Genomic DNA, 17812 nt, shown 5'->3' on the forward strand with positions numbered 1-17812 from the left:
ATAGTTCACTTCAGTCGCGGCTTCCTACTTATAGTTCCCGGGAACAGGGTAGGTCGGTCTCGTTCCTGCAACGGCACATCGGCCGGTCTCGTTCCAGCCTTGGTCCTGTTCCCGTCTGTCTCAGTCTCGGTCTTACTCGGCCGGACTCATCCTTCATTGCGTGGCCACTTGTCGCAGCCCCACTGCCGACTGCTCATAGTTAGTTCAGCATCAAGTTGTTGTTTTTTGTTTCGTTCGCTTCACATGCCCGTTCTAGATCTGTTTCAAATCTTTTTTGAACTCTGAACTTCTGGTTCTTTTTGTAGTCTATTCGGTGTCCACAGCCGGTAATTAAAATGTATTTTATAATTACGTAAGTTACATAAAAATTACGTGGTATGTAATAAATAAATCTTTTCAGGCAACAAAAAGGCATATCAGCTTACCTTACTTCACTGTTATGATAAACAGCATAATAAATATTTGTAAAAAGGCAAGATTCTTTGTTATTAGACATGCAAAGGACGTCGGCACGGCACACACGAGTGGCCATTTTCCGTCCTTTTTTTTATCCAAGGTAAAAGAGCATGTTCATTGTTATGGAAGGCAGACCAACTTACAACCGAATGAAGCCCGCGCTTCGTAATCCAGTGTATGGTGTCACATTTTGTAAAGAGAATATGATAATTTCTACAATATTATTTCAGTGGTAAGGGTAGCGCACGAAAAATTGCCCCTGAGTACTAGACTGCTCATTGTCACTTACCAATCGTCATCAATTTTTTCGAAGTCGTTTGCATTACCTTATTTGTTATTTCTTCACTGCCTAATTATCACATGTTTATCTATTCTGCTCGTAGCTGTCAACAGATCGTGAGTAATTGGTGAGCAGTGTGTACTTGGGGCCAGTTTTTGGTGCTCCACTTATATTATTCCATTGCGATCAGCCACATAACGCTACTGTTGGGTAAACGAGATGTTTTGCAGAAACACGAAAATTACAAGTGTGTGAGAATTCTGTTATGAGTAAAAACTCTGTACTCCTGGGGGGAGGCAAGTGCCCCTCTTGACGCCTTCCACCGTCAGTCACCTGTGCTATTAATTTTCAGTTTTTCATAAAAACCATATACCAAGCACAATGAACGGTAACGAGTAAAAATGAATGGTTCACAAAAAACAGCGATCACCAGTGAACTAGTTCCCAAGGATGAATGATTTTGCCCATCTTTATTCAGTACTGCCTCACTTGTTCCAACATCTATCTGGAACCCAAACTGATCTTTCCCGAGATAGGCTTCTACCTGTCATTCCATCAGTCTGTAAATAATTGTGTGATTACGTGATTTCAGAGCGGTCATTGCAAGCAGTTACGTCCATAAAATATCTACACATATATATTTGGAGCAGTTTAAAGTGGAATGACCACATGAAGCCAATTGCAGGTAAGGCAGACACTAGAACAAGATCAGTTGGAAGACTCCTCAGGAAATGTATTCCATCCAAAAGAGAGATAGCGTACAAAACCCTTATTTGTTGAATACTCAAATGTTGCTCGTCAGTCTGGAATCTGTACCAGATAAGATCGATAGAGAGACTAGAGATGATCTTAAGAAGAACAGCTTATTTCATTACAGGTTCATTTAGTAAGGTGAAAGTGTCATGAACATGCTCGGCCAACTCCAGTGGCAGATACTGCGAGAAAGGCATTCTGAATCACAGTGTGGTTTCCTGTTAAACCTCGGAGAGCATACAATCCAAGAATAGACAGCCAGTATATTGCTTCCTCCTACATATGGCTTGCCGATAATTGTTCTTCCCGTGAACTGTTTGCATCTGAAACAGGAAAGGGGGAATTGGCGCAGGTAAGAAGGTACCCTCTGCCACACACCATAGGGTGCTTTTGGAGTGTGGCTGTACATAATTTGTGTTAATGTCAGCCAGCCATGACTTATAAAACTGATGGTCAGTTATATTGACATCTGTCAGTACCTGCCTCCATTGGAATTTGAGTTATTACAATCTTCTTGAAGTCTGTGGGTATTTCTTCTGTCTCACATTTCTAGTGTATCAGGTGGAATAGTTTTGACACGACTTGCTCTCACAAGGATTTTGATAATTCCGAGGCAACGTTGTGTAACTCAGGTGTCTTGTTTCAACTTAGATCTTTCAGTATTTGTAAAATTCTTGTTGTAATGTCATGTCTCACCTTCATCTACTTTATCTTCATTATGTATAATATTGTCTTGAAGTCGATTCTTTATATTTCTTCCAACTTTCAGCCTTCTCTTTTTGCAGAGTGCTGGCTTGCCATCTGGGCTGTTGATATTCATACATCTGCTTCTCTTTTCTGCAAAGACTTTTTCATTTTATTTATATTTTTTTTAAATCTTTGGAGTACAGTTATATATGGGAAAGTAGATGGACTCCTGAGGCAGTTTTCACCTGACACTGTCATATAAACATGATTTCCTTTTGTTCTCAATCTGTAGATAGACTGGTTGGAAGCAGTTCTCATCCTCCGGTTTTCCCCATCCCCCGTAAGTCTCCTCAGTACAGGTGTGCGTCGATAGTTTCAGATCTCGTTGTACCTGCCTTATGTACTGCAGTCTTGGTCTTCCTGGTGCATTCTTCCCAGCCAATTGTCATCTATATTAATAACTCTGTTACTCGATATTCCCTTACAATGATATTCTGTCCCCTGTGTTGTTGAGCACTTCTTCATTGGTCATTCTCTCAGTCCATGAAATCTTGAGGATTCTCCATCAACACCGTGCCTCAGAAACCTTTAGTCTTTTTCGTTTTGGCTGCTCCACTGTCCGTGTGTCTGAGCCGTATGGGCCAATCCTCCAAATAAAAGTTTTTACATACTGTTTCCTGTCGTTTAACTAAGTTTTTTCTATGTTAGTTCTTGTTTTTTTCCTTAGTGTTGAATGCTGTTTTAACTCGTGGGCTTCTGGATTTAATCTACAAATGTACAAAAGCTCACTAGAAGTGACGTGAACTGTCTCCAATGTGTGCCCTGTGCTTGCAGTAGCACCTGCCTCTCTGCCACTGTCTTACCACACTGGGACTCAAACCCAGAATCTTGCATTTCATGACCTATCCTACATGCCTGGTCTCCGAACTCTACAGAACCTCTCATGTATACTTTGGCAGACAACTGTTCCTGGAAGTTTTGAGGAGTCTCTGTCTGACGAAATACAGAGGAGGACTTCTGCCAAGTGCAGAAATTAGGGCAGAAGTACTGGCGAAATTAGAGCTGTGCGGGCGAGTCGTGAGCCATGCCTTGATAGTCCGGTCAGTAAGTGCATTTCCTGCAAGTAACTGAGTTTGTAGGTTCGTGTACCAGTCCGGCGGACAATTGTAATTGGTTGGTAAGTTTCAGAAATGGCGCACACTCTGCGGTAGAATGAAAGTCAGTATGCTTCTGTCTCTTTCTCTGAACATTTTTGTTACACTCTGCGAAATCCAGTCAGTATTAGTCCTGAACCAGAACACTTGCATAATTATTGAAAGGTAACAGTTATTTCTTTCATTCATGTATTTTTTCTGTTACGTACTCTACTTCCAAGTTCATTGGAGTTGATTTTCTAAATATTTATGTTGCAGTTCCTAGGGGAGTATGGACCGTATTTTGAATTCAGTATACAGCCTTCTTTACGGAAGGACTATAATACAAAGGAGTACATTGACAGCATCGTACAGCAGATAACAGGTGAGTTTGTGTACCGATCATACTTCATCCTGTTGCCAAATCTGTCGGTTCTCCAAGGTGGGAGCACAGGTTGCATGCTAATACTCATTGTAATTTGAACATTCCATGTAAACAGTTGTAACTAACAAATTGATTAGAGCAAAACAAATTTTTAAAAAGCAAGATTAACTCACAGTTAAAAAATATAGAACCATGCTAAACCTTGTATAGAAAGGATAACAAGTAAAATTATGCATTTTGAGGTGATGAAAATTGGTGTGGAGTGACATTTATCTTCCCAAGAGTTTTTGGGACTATACAAACTCCCCCACAAAAATAAGATGTATCTGACACTACTCGCCTGAATAATTGGCGAGCTCTCGACCAAAACCTTTGCTGTTGTCCTGCCCCTGTTATAGTGGCAACATGTGCTAATCTCTATGGTCAGCCTAGAAGGAAGCTGCAGCTTAATAGTAGCACTATGTACACAATTGACCTAGTGTTACCTCGGGCAAAACTTTACCTTTCAAGTAGTTGCATTAAATTTGTATAAAATCCCAAACTTTCAGTGATAACTTTTAGTGCCACCATTGCAGAGTAAGTCCAACTGCTTGACAGCCCCTGACACTGACGATGGAGGCACAGACTGTCTACTGAGGTGCCCAAGGCAGTGGTGGTACACTGGATTCACATTAGGGAGGGAGGTGGTTGAAATCGCCCCCACCCGGTTGTCCACATTTAGGTTTTCCAAGATTTTTCTTAATCATTTAAGTTGAATGCCGCTATGGTTCCTTTGAAATGTGTGGTGAGCCAGTTGTAGCAACAGTGATTACTGTAGTACAAAAGACAACTAAACTAATTAGAAAGATTTACAAGTCAAGTAAAGTAGATGAAGAGACAGGAGCATTGTATCTCAAAGAGTGGCTTAGCATTTGCCTCAGTAAAGGGATATGTAGAAGAATCATGACTTAGGTCTGAAAGAATATATATATATATATATATATATATATATAATGGAAGGAAACATTCCACGTGGGAAAAATTATATATAAATACAAAGATGAGGTGACTTACCGAACAAAAACGCTGGCAGGTCGATAGACACACAAACAAACACAAACATACACACAAAATTCAAGCTTTCGCAACAATTGTTGCGAAAGCTTGAATTTTGTGTGTATGTTTGTGTTTGTTTGTGTGTCTATCGACCTGCCAGCGTTTTTGTTCGGTAAGTCACCTCATCTTTGTATTTATATATATATATATATATATATATATATATAATGGAAGGAAACATTCCACGTGGGAAAAAATTATATATAAAAACAAAGATGAGGTGACTTACCGAAGGTAAGTCTTTCCGCTCCCGGGATTGGAATGACTCCTTACCCTCTCCCTTAAAACCCACTTCCTTCGTCTTCCCCTCTTCTTCCCTCTTTCCTGATGAGGCAACAGTTTGTTGCGAAAGCTTGAATTTTGTGTGTATGTTTGTGTTTGTTTGTGTGTCTATCGACCTGCCAGCGTTTTTGTTCGGTAAGTCACCTCATCTTTGTATTTATATATATATATATATATATATAATGGAAGGAAACATTCCACGTGGGAAAAAATTATATATAAAAACAAAGATGAGGTGACTTACCGAAGGTAAGTCTTTCCGCTCCCGGGATTGGAATGACTCCTTACCCTCTCCCTTAAAACCCACTTCCTTCGTCTTCCCCTCTTCTTCCCTCTTTCCTGATGAGGCAACAGTTTGTTGCGAAAGCTTGAATTTTGTGTGTGTGTTTGTGTTTGTTTGTGTGTCTATCGACCTGCCAGCGCTTTTGTTCGGTAAGTCACCTCATCTTTGTTTTTTTTATATATATATATATATATATATATATATATATATATATATATATATATATATATATATATATATATATATATATATATATATATATATAATAGAAGGAAACATTCCACGTGGGAAAAATTATATATAAAAACAAAGATGAGGTGACTTACCGAACGAAAGCGCTGGCAGGTCGATAGACACACAAACATACACACAAAATTCAAGCTTTCGCAACAAACTGTTGCCTCATCAGGAAACAGGGAAGGAGGGGGGGAAGACGAAAGGAAGTGGGTTTTAAGGGAGAGGGTAAGGAGTCATTCCAATCCCGGGAGCGGAAAGACTTACCTTAGGGGGAAAAAAGGACAGGTATACACACGCACATATCCATCCACACATAATATATATGTGTGTGTGTGTGTGTGTGTGTGTGTGTGTGTGTGTGTGTGTGTGTGTGTGTGTGTCTTTTTATTTCAGAAGGTGTCCTTTTGGCCAAAAGCTATAATGTACCTTTGTTCCTGCCTGCAATTACATGTTTCCTCTGTACGACTAGTAGCGATCTATCCTTTTCATATGCTGGACACTCTGTAGTATTGACACTGTAAAGAAAGTTTAGCATGGTAGGTCATGAAGTCTTTGACAACTGCCACAGCAGAATCTTATTGGAAGATCTCACTCAAAATCCAAATAAATTCAGTTCATATTTCAAAGCAGCAATTGTCACCAAATAAGTGACAAGACAGTCAGGGATGATGTGGGAACTGAAATTGAGGGGTACCTAACCTAAAGCAGAAATACCAAATTTTGATGTCAACTGAAGAGTGGAATGTCAAATGTTAATAGTGCCACAAAATGAATTTTCAATGATATTGTGTTCTCTGTATTCCTTGAAGTGTAAAAGCATGGAGAAAAGGTTTTCAAACATTCATTACTAGATGGTGCACAGTCTTTGTGCCGAGCAGTGCTTAATTCTGGAGTTCCAAGTACCATGTGCCATGTGTCATGGTCTCCTCGATTTAGTCTAGGATGTTTTGAAGAGACATCACAAAAGTTTTTCTTCAGTGTACACTGCATTTTGAGATGTGACAGAAATTTTGCAGTTATAAAGAAACAAAGATTGATAGGCAAGATCTTTGTTCTGAAAAATGACATGAGATTGTTAAGTCAGCTATAGCCGTGATTGAATTCTGTGCTCTCAATGCCAGCACAGACAGACCTGCTGCGCACAAGTTATTCCTACTGTCACCAAAGACTGTAGATCTGATGATGATCATTTTTTAGAAGATTGAAACTGCTCATCTAAAAATAAAAATCAACAACTTAAATGCGACCAAGACTGTTTTTGCCAAATAAGTTATAGTTTTAATAGATCACTGTTTTCTTGAAACAATGTTCCAAAAACTTTTAATTGTTCTCAATGCAGGTGCGGAAAATCTCCAAATGCGGTACAGTCAAAACGTCTCGCACTCGTGCGTTTCAAATAGCTATTAAAAATTCTTATACTGAAAAAGAAGAATGAAAAAAGTCATTGTATTCAAAAGAGGAAAGACCGTGGCTGATGTATGTCATACGCACTTCATCTGAAAGACCAGCTATGTTTATCAGTTACAAAACAGAAAGACCAAACAGTGGGAAATCCAGGATGGAATAATGACAATATTATGGAAAGGATCGATTGCTGCTCACCATTTAGAGGAGGAATATCGTACTCACTGTCCTTCCCACACTTCCCATGGTGGTATTCCGCTGCGCACCAAACCTACCCATCATACTCTTCCATTCCTACTCCATACCTGCTCCCAACCCTTTGCTTCATGGCTCATATCGCTGCAAGAGACCTAGATGCAAGACCTGTCCCGTATATCTTCTCACCAGCACCACCACGCAACTGTCACTTACTCCAGTCCGGTCACAGGCATCACCCATCCCACTGTGCTTGTGTGAATATACAAGAGTTGTTCAGAAAGTAATGGATCACATTTTTTTCTCAGCCGAAAATAATTCTGTGAAAGTGAAATGTTATTTATGTTTTATTTGAAGTCTCTTGAGTGAGCGCGCCAAGTTTGACAGATAGCGTAGCTGCAGGACAGTTACAAAATGGTGTCTGTATGTGATGTACGTTACAAGTAATGTGCCATCATTGAATTTCTCTCTGCAGAGAAAGAAACTCTGGGGAATATTCACAAACACTTGGGCAAAGTCTGTAGAGCATCTGCTGTTGATAGAAGTACAGTTAGTCTCTGGGCACATAGGGTGAGCTCATCAGAAGGCAGTGCGGCAGAGCTCCATGATTTGCAGTGGTCAGGGAGACCATCCATGGCTGTCACACCTGACATGATGCAGCGAGCTGATGTTGTCATTCGCGAGGACAGACACATTACGACTCGGCAGTTGGTGCTGCATCTGTCAATCAGCAAAAGAAGTGATTCACACAGACAAGCACTGGCTCTGCCACCAGGACAAAGATTGGTACCAACACCCTTGTTTTGTGCTGGAGGTGCCATAGAATGGGATGGAGATTACGTGGAAAAATGGGGTGTGTATCACCATTCTTTCATGTGTGTAACTCTCATTATGCTCAATAAAGAATTGTTGAAGAAAAAAATGCGGTGCATTACTTTTTGGGCAACCCTCGTATGTGTTTTTTCTATTTCCAAAGAAGGCATTTTGGCCAAAAGTGTAAATGTTTGGCAGTATTTTCATTGTGCACGTCTGTGACACAATGCCTTGTCTATCAGGTGGACACCAATCTATCCATTTTGTTGTTATTCCATCCTGGACTTGTCCATTGTGTAATTAGAAACTGTGTCTTTGTCTTGAGGCAGCATGACTGACATCACGCAATTTCACTCGTCTGTATTTGAGAATGTGAGCACTTAGCAACTTCAAAAAGGTTGACATATAATTTCAAAAAAATTTTTTCCCTAACCCCCCTACAAACTGATGAAAGGAAAAAGTTTATTACTTACTACACTTTTGCTGTTAGTGCAGGCAAACTTCAGGATCAGGCTTGACATTTTGATTTATTACTTCTGTACTACCAAATATAGTTGCAGCACGTTTTGTATACAGTACCTACTTATGTCACTGAATGTACCTGCGAAGTTATATCCTTGTACGGCAGGTAGTTGGAAAACATGATGTCATAAACATTGAGATGCATGAAAGACTAGCTTTTGCTTAAATTGGAGCACAAATTACCCAATTTTTATTCATCCAGTGTTTCATAATACCAGCTCTTAATCACTTCAATAAACTTTAAACATAATTTGAAAACTTTTCCAACCTTTTTCTTGCTTAGATGCGTAAAGGCAAATATTTAACACATTAAATCATTTGTAAAGTAGCCTGGCACGTAGAAAGGTTATTTCCACTCATTAAATTTTTCTTTACAAAAGAAAACACATAAGTACTGCTCTAAATTAATTTACACTCTATTACAAATGTGAGTTGTGCAGACATTATTGTCATGTAATTGGATGGATTAAAAATATCTATCCACCAAGAAGCAGCAGCAGCAGGAGGCAACATGTATGGACATTTTTTGAATGCTTTCTTGAAGCCTTCAGCTGCCATTTCCTTTATTTCCTGTACAATTGTACAATATTGTACAATTTCAGCCTTAGGCCATTTTCAAGTGTTTTACGGATGATTTTTTGGTAACAGATTATGTCATATGCGTCGTTGCTCCTATGACATCATGTCACGCTCATAAATTAGTTCGAGGTGTTTATGCTATTTTAGGAGCATGTTACTTTCGAGCAGTTGTTGCAAAGCTCTTATATATAACATACGTAATAGAGCAGTGATGGTTTATGAAATGAGAAGAGTTTGGGAAAGTTACACAGACTGGGGAGACTACCTAGACGGGATGAGTTTTGGGAGCTGCACTCGACAAGCTTTGAAAACCTGAGAGGTTAAAAGTGGAAGATAGGCTAATATGTAAGACAGAGATTACTGACAAAACATTGTGCACGAGTTAATAAGAGTGGAATGCTAAGTGCATTGCATATAGTAGAAGTGTAGCTCCAGTTTCCATCTGCGGAGTTCTCGGCAACTGGTGTCTGGTGGAAGAATCGAGATGGCATGTTTAATGTTACAGGACCAAGGTCACGACTCTCATGTTTTAGAGCATGCTGTGCAACAGAATATTGTGTGTTGGCGGTAACACCCTCTGCCTATGCCCTTTCATCCTATCTTGTGGTAGTCATGCCATTACAAAAGCCTAAAAAAGTTTACACAACAGCTGGTACATGTGTAATAATCAGCTGCTTCGACGAGGCTATCATTTCCTGAAATCATTCCCTGAAGTGAAGTCCATTCTATCTGACATTTTGCCCACCACACATAGAATAGCTTTTTGTTGCCCTCCCAAATCTCTATTATATCTTTATCAGACCCTATGACCCTGCTGACCCCTGTGACTGTTCCCACTAGAAGACTTGCCCTATGCACCCTCCTACCACCACCTATACCAGCCCTGTAACTGGTAAAATATATACTACCAAAGGGAGAGCCACCTGTGAAATGAAATGTCACGTAATCTCCCAAGTGTTACATGAACATTGTTCCGCCTTTTACTTTAGCGTCATAATCACAAAGTTGCCTGCCAGAATGAGTGGACATAAACAGAGGGTGTATGTATACTGGCAACACACTTTCTGTTGCACAGCATGTTTTACAGCATTTCAGTTGTGATCTCGGTGCCTGTTTCACCACACATGCCATATGAATTCTCCCCCCCGACACCGGTGTCTCAGAACTCCGCAGGTGGGAACTGGCAGTACATGATGTCCTCAGTTCTCGCACTCACCTGGCCTTTATTTACATTAATTTCTTCAGCCTCAGCATTTCTTCTCAGAAAGTATTCTTTTCTTTACTCCTTTTAGTTTTCTATATATTTTATTTTCTGACAATATTATGAAAAGGAAAGTTGCTACACACAATATAGCAGAGATTCTGAGTTACAGATAGGCACAACAAAAAGACTGTCACCTCTACTACATACAGTGCACTTCCACTTATAAGCTCTCAGGTTTTCAAATCCCATCCAGAGCAGTCCCCAAAAACCTATCTTTTCTTCTGATCCCATGCAATAAGTCTCCCCTGAGTGACTTCTCCAAACTCTCCCCATTTTTTAAACCTTCACCTCTCTTCCTTCCCCTTCCAACACTTCTGCCAGAAGAAGGAGCCAGTGACTCCAATTACCTTTGTTTTTTCTGCTGCTTCAGCTTGGTCTAACTACATACTCAATTTTCTTTTCCATTCTTCTGTACATTATTCTTGTTAGCAAATTTGGCACATGAAACTGTCAAGCTGATCATACAATAGTTCTTTTATTTATCACCCTTGCTATCTTCAGGGTTGTGTGGGTGATCGTTTTCCAAGGGTCTGCTTCCAGTATATAGACTCTACATACCAACCAGAATAGTTATTTGTTTGCCACTTCCCCAATGATTTTAGGAATTCCAAGGGGTAGTTATCCATACTTTCTGCTGTATTTGATCACAAATATTGCAAAGCTTTGTTAAACATTCTCTCTCACACTCAATCACCTTTGTCTTCAATATCGACTCCTATTTTTCTTTTATCACGTCATCATAATATTCTTCCTCCTTGAAAGACCTCTAGTGTACTCTTTCCACCTACCCACTGTCTCCTCTGGACTTAACAGAGGAACTGCATTTGCACTCTCTAATGTTGACACCATTGCATTTAATTTCACTGAAGGTTGTTTTCATTTTTCTGTATGCTGAACCGGCATTTCGACAACCATTTCTTTTTTGATTTCTTCAAATATTTCCTCCAGGCATTTCACCATAGCTTTCCAGCACATCCTGTTTATTTCATTGCAAAGTGACTTGTATTTCTGTATTCCTATCTTTCCATGAACTTTTTGTACTTCCTTTGTTTGTCAATCATTTGAAGAATGGAAATGGAAAATGTTCTAAGTATCTTTTTTTTTCCCCACAAGGCATGTTTTCAGTGTTACTGTGTTCTCAGTACTCTGATGAATGTCCATAGATGTGATTCAGGTGCTAAATCATGAAGAAAGTCTTTCCAAACATGTATTGATAGATGGTGCATGATCTTTGTACCAATCTGCGCTTTCAGCTGGAGTTCCAAAATTTAAAAGATATGAGAAATGGTTTTTATTGACTACAGTTCTACCTATTAAAAAATCGAATCTCAATATTTTTCTGTACTTGTATTATCATAAATAAAATGTTGTGCCTCAGTATTAATGACATTTAGAACAAAAACTTTCTTCGTGCTATAATGTCGAAAACACAGTTTGAGGTCATGGCTGTGCACAAAACACAAGATGATTTTTGCGAAGAAGGAAACAGCAACCAGCCACTGTTAGTAATGCTATTTATTTACAGAAATAGCGCTGTTACCAGTTTCATTACTGACAGGTTCGTCTTCAAATGGCTGTTTACATTTATATCACAACTGTTGCTGTTTACATTACTTGTTGGAAGAAGAGCAGCCAACAACTAATGTAAACGAGAACAAATGTAATAGAAATGTGAACAGCCATCTGAAGATAAATCTGTCAGTTTTAAACTTGCAACACCACTATGTGTTTAAATAAATAGACTTACTAATACCAGCTAGTTGCTATATTTAGCAAGAACAACTTGTAAAAATGTAATTAGCATCACTTAGAACCAGTTTCCTGGTATGGCACATAGAATATTCTTAATATCTCATTTATTTTACAAATGTGAGGTTTGGCACTTGCAGTGTTTTCCATTTCCATTCCTCAACAGTAATATTCTGTCACCCAAGGTTTCTTCACTGTTAACTTTCTTGTACCTATGTTTGTCTATCCCCGTCCACAATCATACTTTTATTAGTAGCTTCTGGCATGGTAGTGACTCCAATTCTTTTCTGAAGTCAACAAATACTGCTTCCACCTTATTATCTTGATCCACAACTTTCAGAATATCATGTGAGAAAAGTGCCAGCTGGTTTCAATTGATCAATGTTTTTTAAAATATGTGATGGTTGGTATTTAGGTCATTCTGTTCAAGATACTTCTGTGTTCAAACTCAGAATGTATTGCAATATTCTACCAACTGACACACATTAAAGAGATTGGGCTGTAGTTTTGTGTACCACTACTGCTAACCTTCTTGTAGAAGGGTGCAAGGTGTGGTTTCTTCCAACCACTAGGCACACTTTTTTGTCTGAAACATGTGCAGTATATTGTGGTCAAAATGGAAGCTAACTTGGCTGCAAATTCTTCACAGAATCCAACAGGGATGGCATCAGCCCCTGGAGTCTTTTTCAATTTAGTGATTTTAGCTGTTTTTGAAACTACTAACACTAATATTTTGATGAAAATAATCAATTTTTGAAAATGTTATGTAGTTAGACAGATACGAAATCTACTCACCAAGCTGCAGCAGCAGAAAACACACAGAAAGGAGCTGAGATTCGCAAGCTTTTGGTTCCACTGGCTCCTCCTTCTGGCAGAAATGTTTTTGATGAGCAGTTTATCTTTGGAAAATTAAAGGCACCAGATAGGCAATCTAATGTTGTTGTGCTTCATAATGGAAGTAAGACTTAGGAAACATAAAGATATGTTCAAAGGATTTATTGACCTAGAATAAGCATTCGGCAATATAGAATAGTGCAATATGTTCGCCGGCCACGGTGGCCGAGCTGTTCTAGGCGCTTCAGTCCAGAACCGCGCGACTGCTACGGTCGCAGGTTCGAATCCTGCCTTGGGCATGGATGTGTGTGATGTCCTTAGGTTAGTTAGGTTTAAGTAGTTCTAAGTTTTAGGGGACTGATGACCTCAGATGTTAAGTGCCATAGTGCTTAGAGATGTTAAGTGCCATAGTGCTTAGAGCCATTTGAACCATTTTTTGCAATATGTTCAAAATTCTGAGAAAAGTAGGAGTAAGCTATAGGGAAAAATGGGCACTACAAAATATCTACAAAAACCAAGAGGAAACAACAGGAAGGAAGGGCTCGGATTAAAAATGTTATGGCAGGGATGCAGTCATTTGCCCCTTCTCTTTACTCTGTACATCGAAGAAACTATGACAGAAATCTGCATCTACATCACTACTCTGCAACTGACATTTTAGTCCTTGGCAAGGGATCATCAAGCCACTTTCAGACTATTTCTCCACTGTTCCATTCTCAAATAGCACACAGAAAAAATGAATACTTACATCTTTCTGTGTGAGCTGTAACTTATTTTATTACGGTAATCATTTTTCCTTATGTAGGCAGGAGTCAAAATATTTTTGCATTTGGAGAAGAAATCTGTTGATTGAAATTTTGTGAAAAGATCTTGCCACAACGAGAAACGACTTTGTTTTGATAATTACTACTCCACCTTGTGTATATTATGCGCTCTCCCTGTTTGTATCCTGTGTCAATCCTGTCTCGTAAGGATATCACACCTCACAGCAGTACTCCAGAAGAGCATGGGACAAGTGCAATGAAGCCAGTCTGTGTAACAGGTTTGTAGCATCTTCAAAGTCTCCTGCCAATACATTGCAGTCTTTGGTTTGCCTTCCCCACAACATTTTCTATGTGATGGTTCCAATTTAAGTTGTTTGTAATTGTAATTCATAAATATTTAGTCAAATTGACAGTATTTAACTCTGTGTGATGTATTGTGTAACCAAAATTTAACAATTTTCTTTTAGTGCTCGTATGGATGACCTCACTTTTTATTGTTTAGAGTCGATTGCCATTTTCCACGCCGTATAGATATCTTGCCTATATCATTTTACAAATTTGTTTGATGGTCTTGTGACTTCAATAAATGGCAAATGACAGCATCATGTGCAAACAATCTAAGAACACTGTTCACATTGTCTGGGAGACAGTTATGTATATTAGCATCAGCAGAGGTGCTATTAACACTTACTTGGGGAATGCCAGATATCGCATCTGTTCTACCCCATGACTTTCCACCAGTTACTACGAACGGTGACCTTTGCGACAGGAAATCACAAATCCAGTCACGCAAGTGAGAAGATATTCCATGAGCTCGCAATTTAATTAGAAGTGAGCAGCGGAGTCAGAAGCCTTTTCGAAATCTAAAAATATAGAATCAGTCTGAAATCCCCTTTCAATAGCACTCGTCAATTCGTATGAATAAAGGGCCAGTTGTGTTCCATAAGAATAGTGTTTTCTGAATCACTGCTGGCTGTGCGTCAATAGATCATTTTCTTCAACATAATTCATAATGTTTGAGCACAGTATATGCTTCAAAATCCTACTGCAAATCATTGTCAGCGATAAAGGTCTGTAATTTAGGTTATTTCCATTTCTATTTCTATTCTTGTGTATTGATGTGACGAATCTGTAAGTACAGCTCTTTCATCGCGTGAGCAGTTGTATAAGATTGTTAAATAATGAGCTATTCCATTGGCATACTCTAAAAGGAACCTAATTGATATGTATTCTGGTCCGGAAGACTTGACTTTATTAAAAGTTGCTTTGCTACACTTCTATGTTGCTAATGTTGGCAGCTGTTCTTGATTTAGATTCTGGAATATTTTCTACATCGTCTGTGTTGAGGGAATATCAAAAAACCTTATTAAACAACTCCACATTCGTGGTACTGCTGTGGGTAACAATGTCATTGCTGTCAGACAGTGGAATTTATGGACTGTGTCTAGTCACTGGTGTACTTTATATACAACTGAAATCTCTTAGGATTTCCTTCCAAATTTCGAGACAGAGGTTCATTTTGGTTTCTGGGAAACATTGCCAGTCTGGGAAATTTCATATTCTTTTAACCCTTTCCATTTGGGCCCAGTACAGGCTTCAGATATTTTTGCAGTATCCACAAAAGCCCACTGGTTCTCCAGGCACCATTGCATTCTAGTGTGTAAACTAAATCACTAGATGGCAGCACAACAAGATAAAAGATAATGTGTATTGGCTCCATGTGGACCCATTAAGAAAAAACTGCACTAATTAAAAAAATTTCAAATCATGTTTAATGTGTTGCTAGAAGAATTTACAAGTCAGAAATAATATTTTAAAATTTTTCCTAATGCAGCATAACATTTGGGCTGGACACGGTTAAATCTGTCAAGATCCAAGAATAGGATTAAAATTCTGGGTGAATGGACATCAATGATAAATTTGATGACATTACTATTCTCGGTGAAAGTGAATAAGAATTACAGGACCTGTTGAATGGAAGGAACAATCTAATCAATGCAGAATAGGCATTGACAGTGAAATAAAAAAGATGACAGTAATGAGGAATAGCAGAAATTAAATTAGTGAAAAACTTAACACAAAAACTGGTGACCACAGAGTTAAGAAGTGTTGCTACCTAGGAAGCAAAGTAACACATGACGGATAAAGCGAAAATGTCATAAAACGCAGACTAGCACAGGCAAAGAGGGCAATCCTGGTCAAAAGAAATCTACTAGTACTAACAAGGCCTTAATTTGATGAAGAAATTTCTGGAAATGCAAGTTTGGAGCAGAGCATTGTATGGTAGTGAAAAGTGGACTGTGGGAAAACCTGAGCAGAAGAGAGTTGAAGCATTTGAGATGTGGTACTGTAGAAGGATGTTGAAAATTAGGTAAACTAGTAGGATAATGAATGAAGAGATTCTCTGCACAATAAACATGTGGAAAATACTTACAAGAAGAAGATGCAGTATGAAACAGTGTGTGTTAAGACATTGGGAAATAACTTCCATGGAACCGGAGGGAGGTATACAGGATAAAACTGTAGGGAAAGACAGGTAGGAAAACATCCAACAAATAATTGAGGACATTGGGTGATAGTGCTGCTCTGAGATGACATTGGTACGAGAGAGAAATTCATGGTGGGCTGCATTAAACCAGTCAGAAGGAAGTGATTATATGGAATATTAGCCAAGACCTGTGAGCAGATTTGAAATTGCTTGGAATGAAGGCCACAGCATATTATCTTGGGTGGAGTGTCATCAACAGATGTCAATGAAACTTCAGGTGTGCCCCAGGAAAGTGTGTTGAGACCTTGCTGTTCATGTAGTATATTAATGACCTTGCAGACCATGTTCATAGTAAACTCAGACTTTCTGCAGATGAAACAGCTATCTATAACAACATAGGTTTAAAAAAAAAAAAAAAAAAAAAAAAAAAAAAAAAAAAACTGCACATATAATCAGTCAGATCTTTATAAGATTTTGTGATTGATAACTCACTGTTAATGTTCAGAAGTTTAAAATTTTGCACTTGTATCCAGTGACTACAATATCACTGAAACACAATTGACATCATTTACCTGGGTGTAACAATTTGTAATGATATGAAATGGAATGGTCACATTGGCTTATCCATAGGTAATACAGCTTTATTGGCTTAGGAATAATTATGTTAGGTATTTTTCAGTGGAATGAAATTATTACCTGTGTTTTCAGAAAATCTGAAGCACGTGGAACTAAAAGAGAAGAGTCAGAGCAGTGAGAAAAGATAAGTCTCTCCAAATTGCTGGGGGTGTGGCATAAAGTGTAATACAGAATGCTGTTTTGGCCAGTTTTGTGAAGGAGCAGCTGAAGACACACTTATTATCTGGAGTACTTGGTGATGAAAATGTGCGTAAAGAAGAAATTGTTGCGATTTTGTAAAGTAGTAACTTCTGTTGCTTGTAGCAAATGTATCATTGTACAAGACTTTTGTAAAAGTTATCTTGTTGTTATACCTTTTTGTTAGTTACCGCAACACAACTTTTAATCTCATTGGTGTAACATTTCAATAACAGTCTTGTAGTATTTAACAATATGCTTTATGTATGTTAAATACATCTGCTGTGGTAATGTGTTGTACTGTGAAAGCTGTAAATCTGAGACCCCTCCTGTTACATGGAACACAGTGCATCCACATGTGTTAGTGTCCTTGTATCAGAAGTTATGCAGGATGTAGAATTGCATAATCTATCTAAATTTCCATTCCTAGTTTGAACCCCACATTTCAGTAATTTCCATTGATACTCGTGTCACAAAGCAAAACAGTGAGGATTATGAATGAATGGTAGCAGAATACGCGTTATTAATAAAATACAAAAGGGGAAATGAAATGGCGTTGGTTTAAAAGAAGCTAATGCGAAAGAAAATGTATTTTGTAGCAGATTTGTGACAGTGTTTGAGAAACATATTGATCATAATGTTTCACAGGGATTTTGTTGCACACCATGGCATTATTCCCTTACATAAGCGAATAATGATTATTAAGGTGGCCTAAGAATTCGGTTGACGAAATACTGATACGAGACAGGAGTAAATTAAGTAATGAAACAGGGAGTTAAGGCAGTGAACCTATGTG

The 17812-nt window shown here is 38.6% G+C and overlaps 1 protein-coding gene across 3 annotated transcripts in view; it reads left to right on the forward strand.

Moving 5' to 3' along the window:
- Positions 1-17311, forward strand: part of LOC124717125 (histone deacetylase 8-like) — a 71496-nt gene extending 54185 nt beyond the window's left edge. For all 3 annotated transcript variants that reach the window (XM_047243858.1, XM_047243860.1, XM_047243859.1), the window contains 2 exons: positions 3589-3694; positions 16912-17311. In XM_047243858.1, the coding sequence (XP_047099814.1) occupies positions 3589-3694; positions 16912-16967 (162 nt within the window). In that variant the 3' untranslated portion in view covers positions 16968-17311. The remainder of the gene's footprint in view (positions 1-3588; positions 3695-16911) is intronic.
- The last annotated feature ends 501 nt before the right edge of the window (positions 17312-17812 follow it).

Source organism: Schistocerca piceifrons, chromosome 9, assembly GCF_021461385.2.
Source record: "Schistocerca piceifrons isolate TAMUIC-IGC-003096 chromosome 9, iqSchPice1.1, whole genome shotgun sequence".
NCBI classification, from domain to species: domain Eukaryota; kingdom Metazoa; phylum Arthropoda; class Insecta; order Orthoptera; family Acrididae; genus Schistocerca; species Schistocerca piceifrons.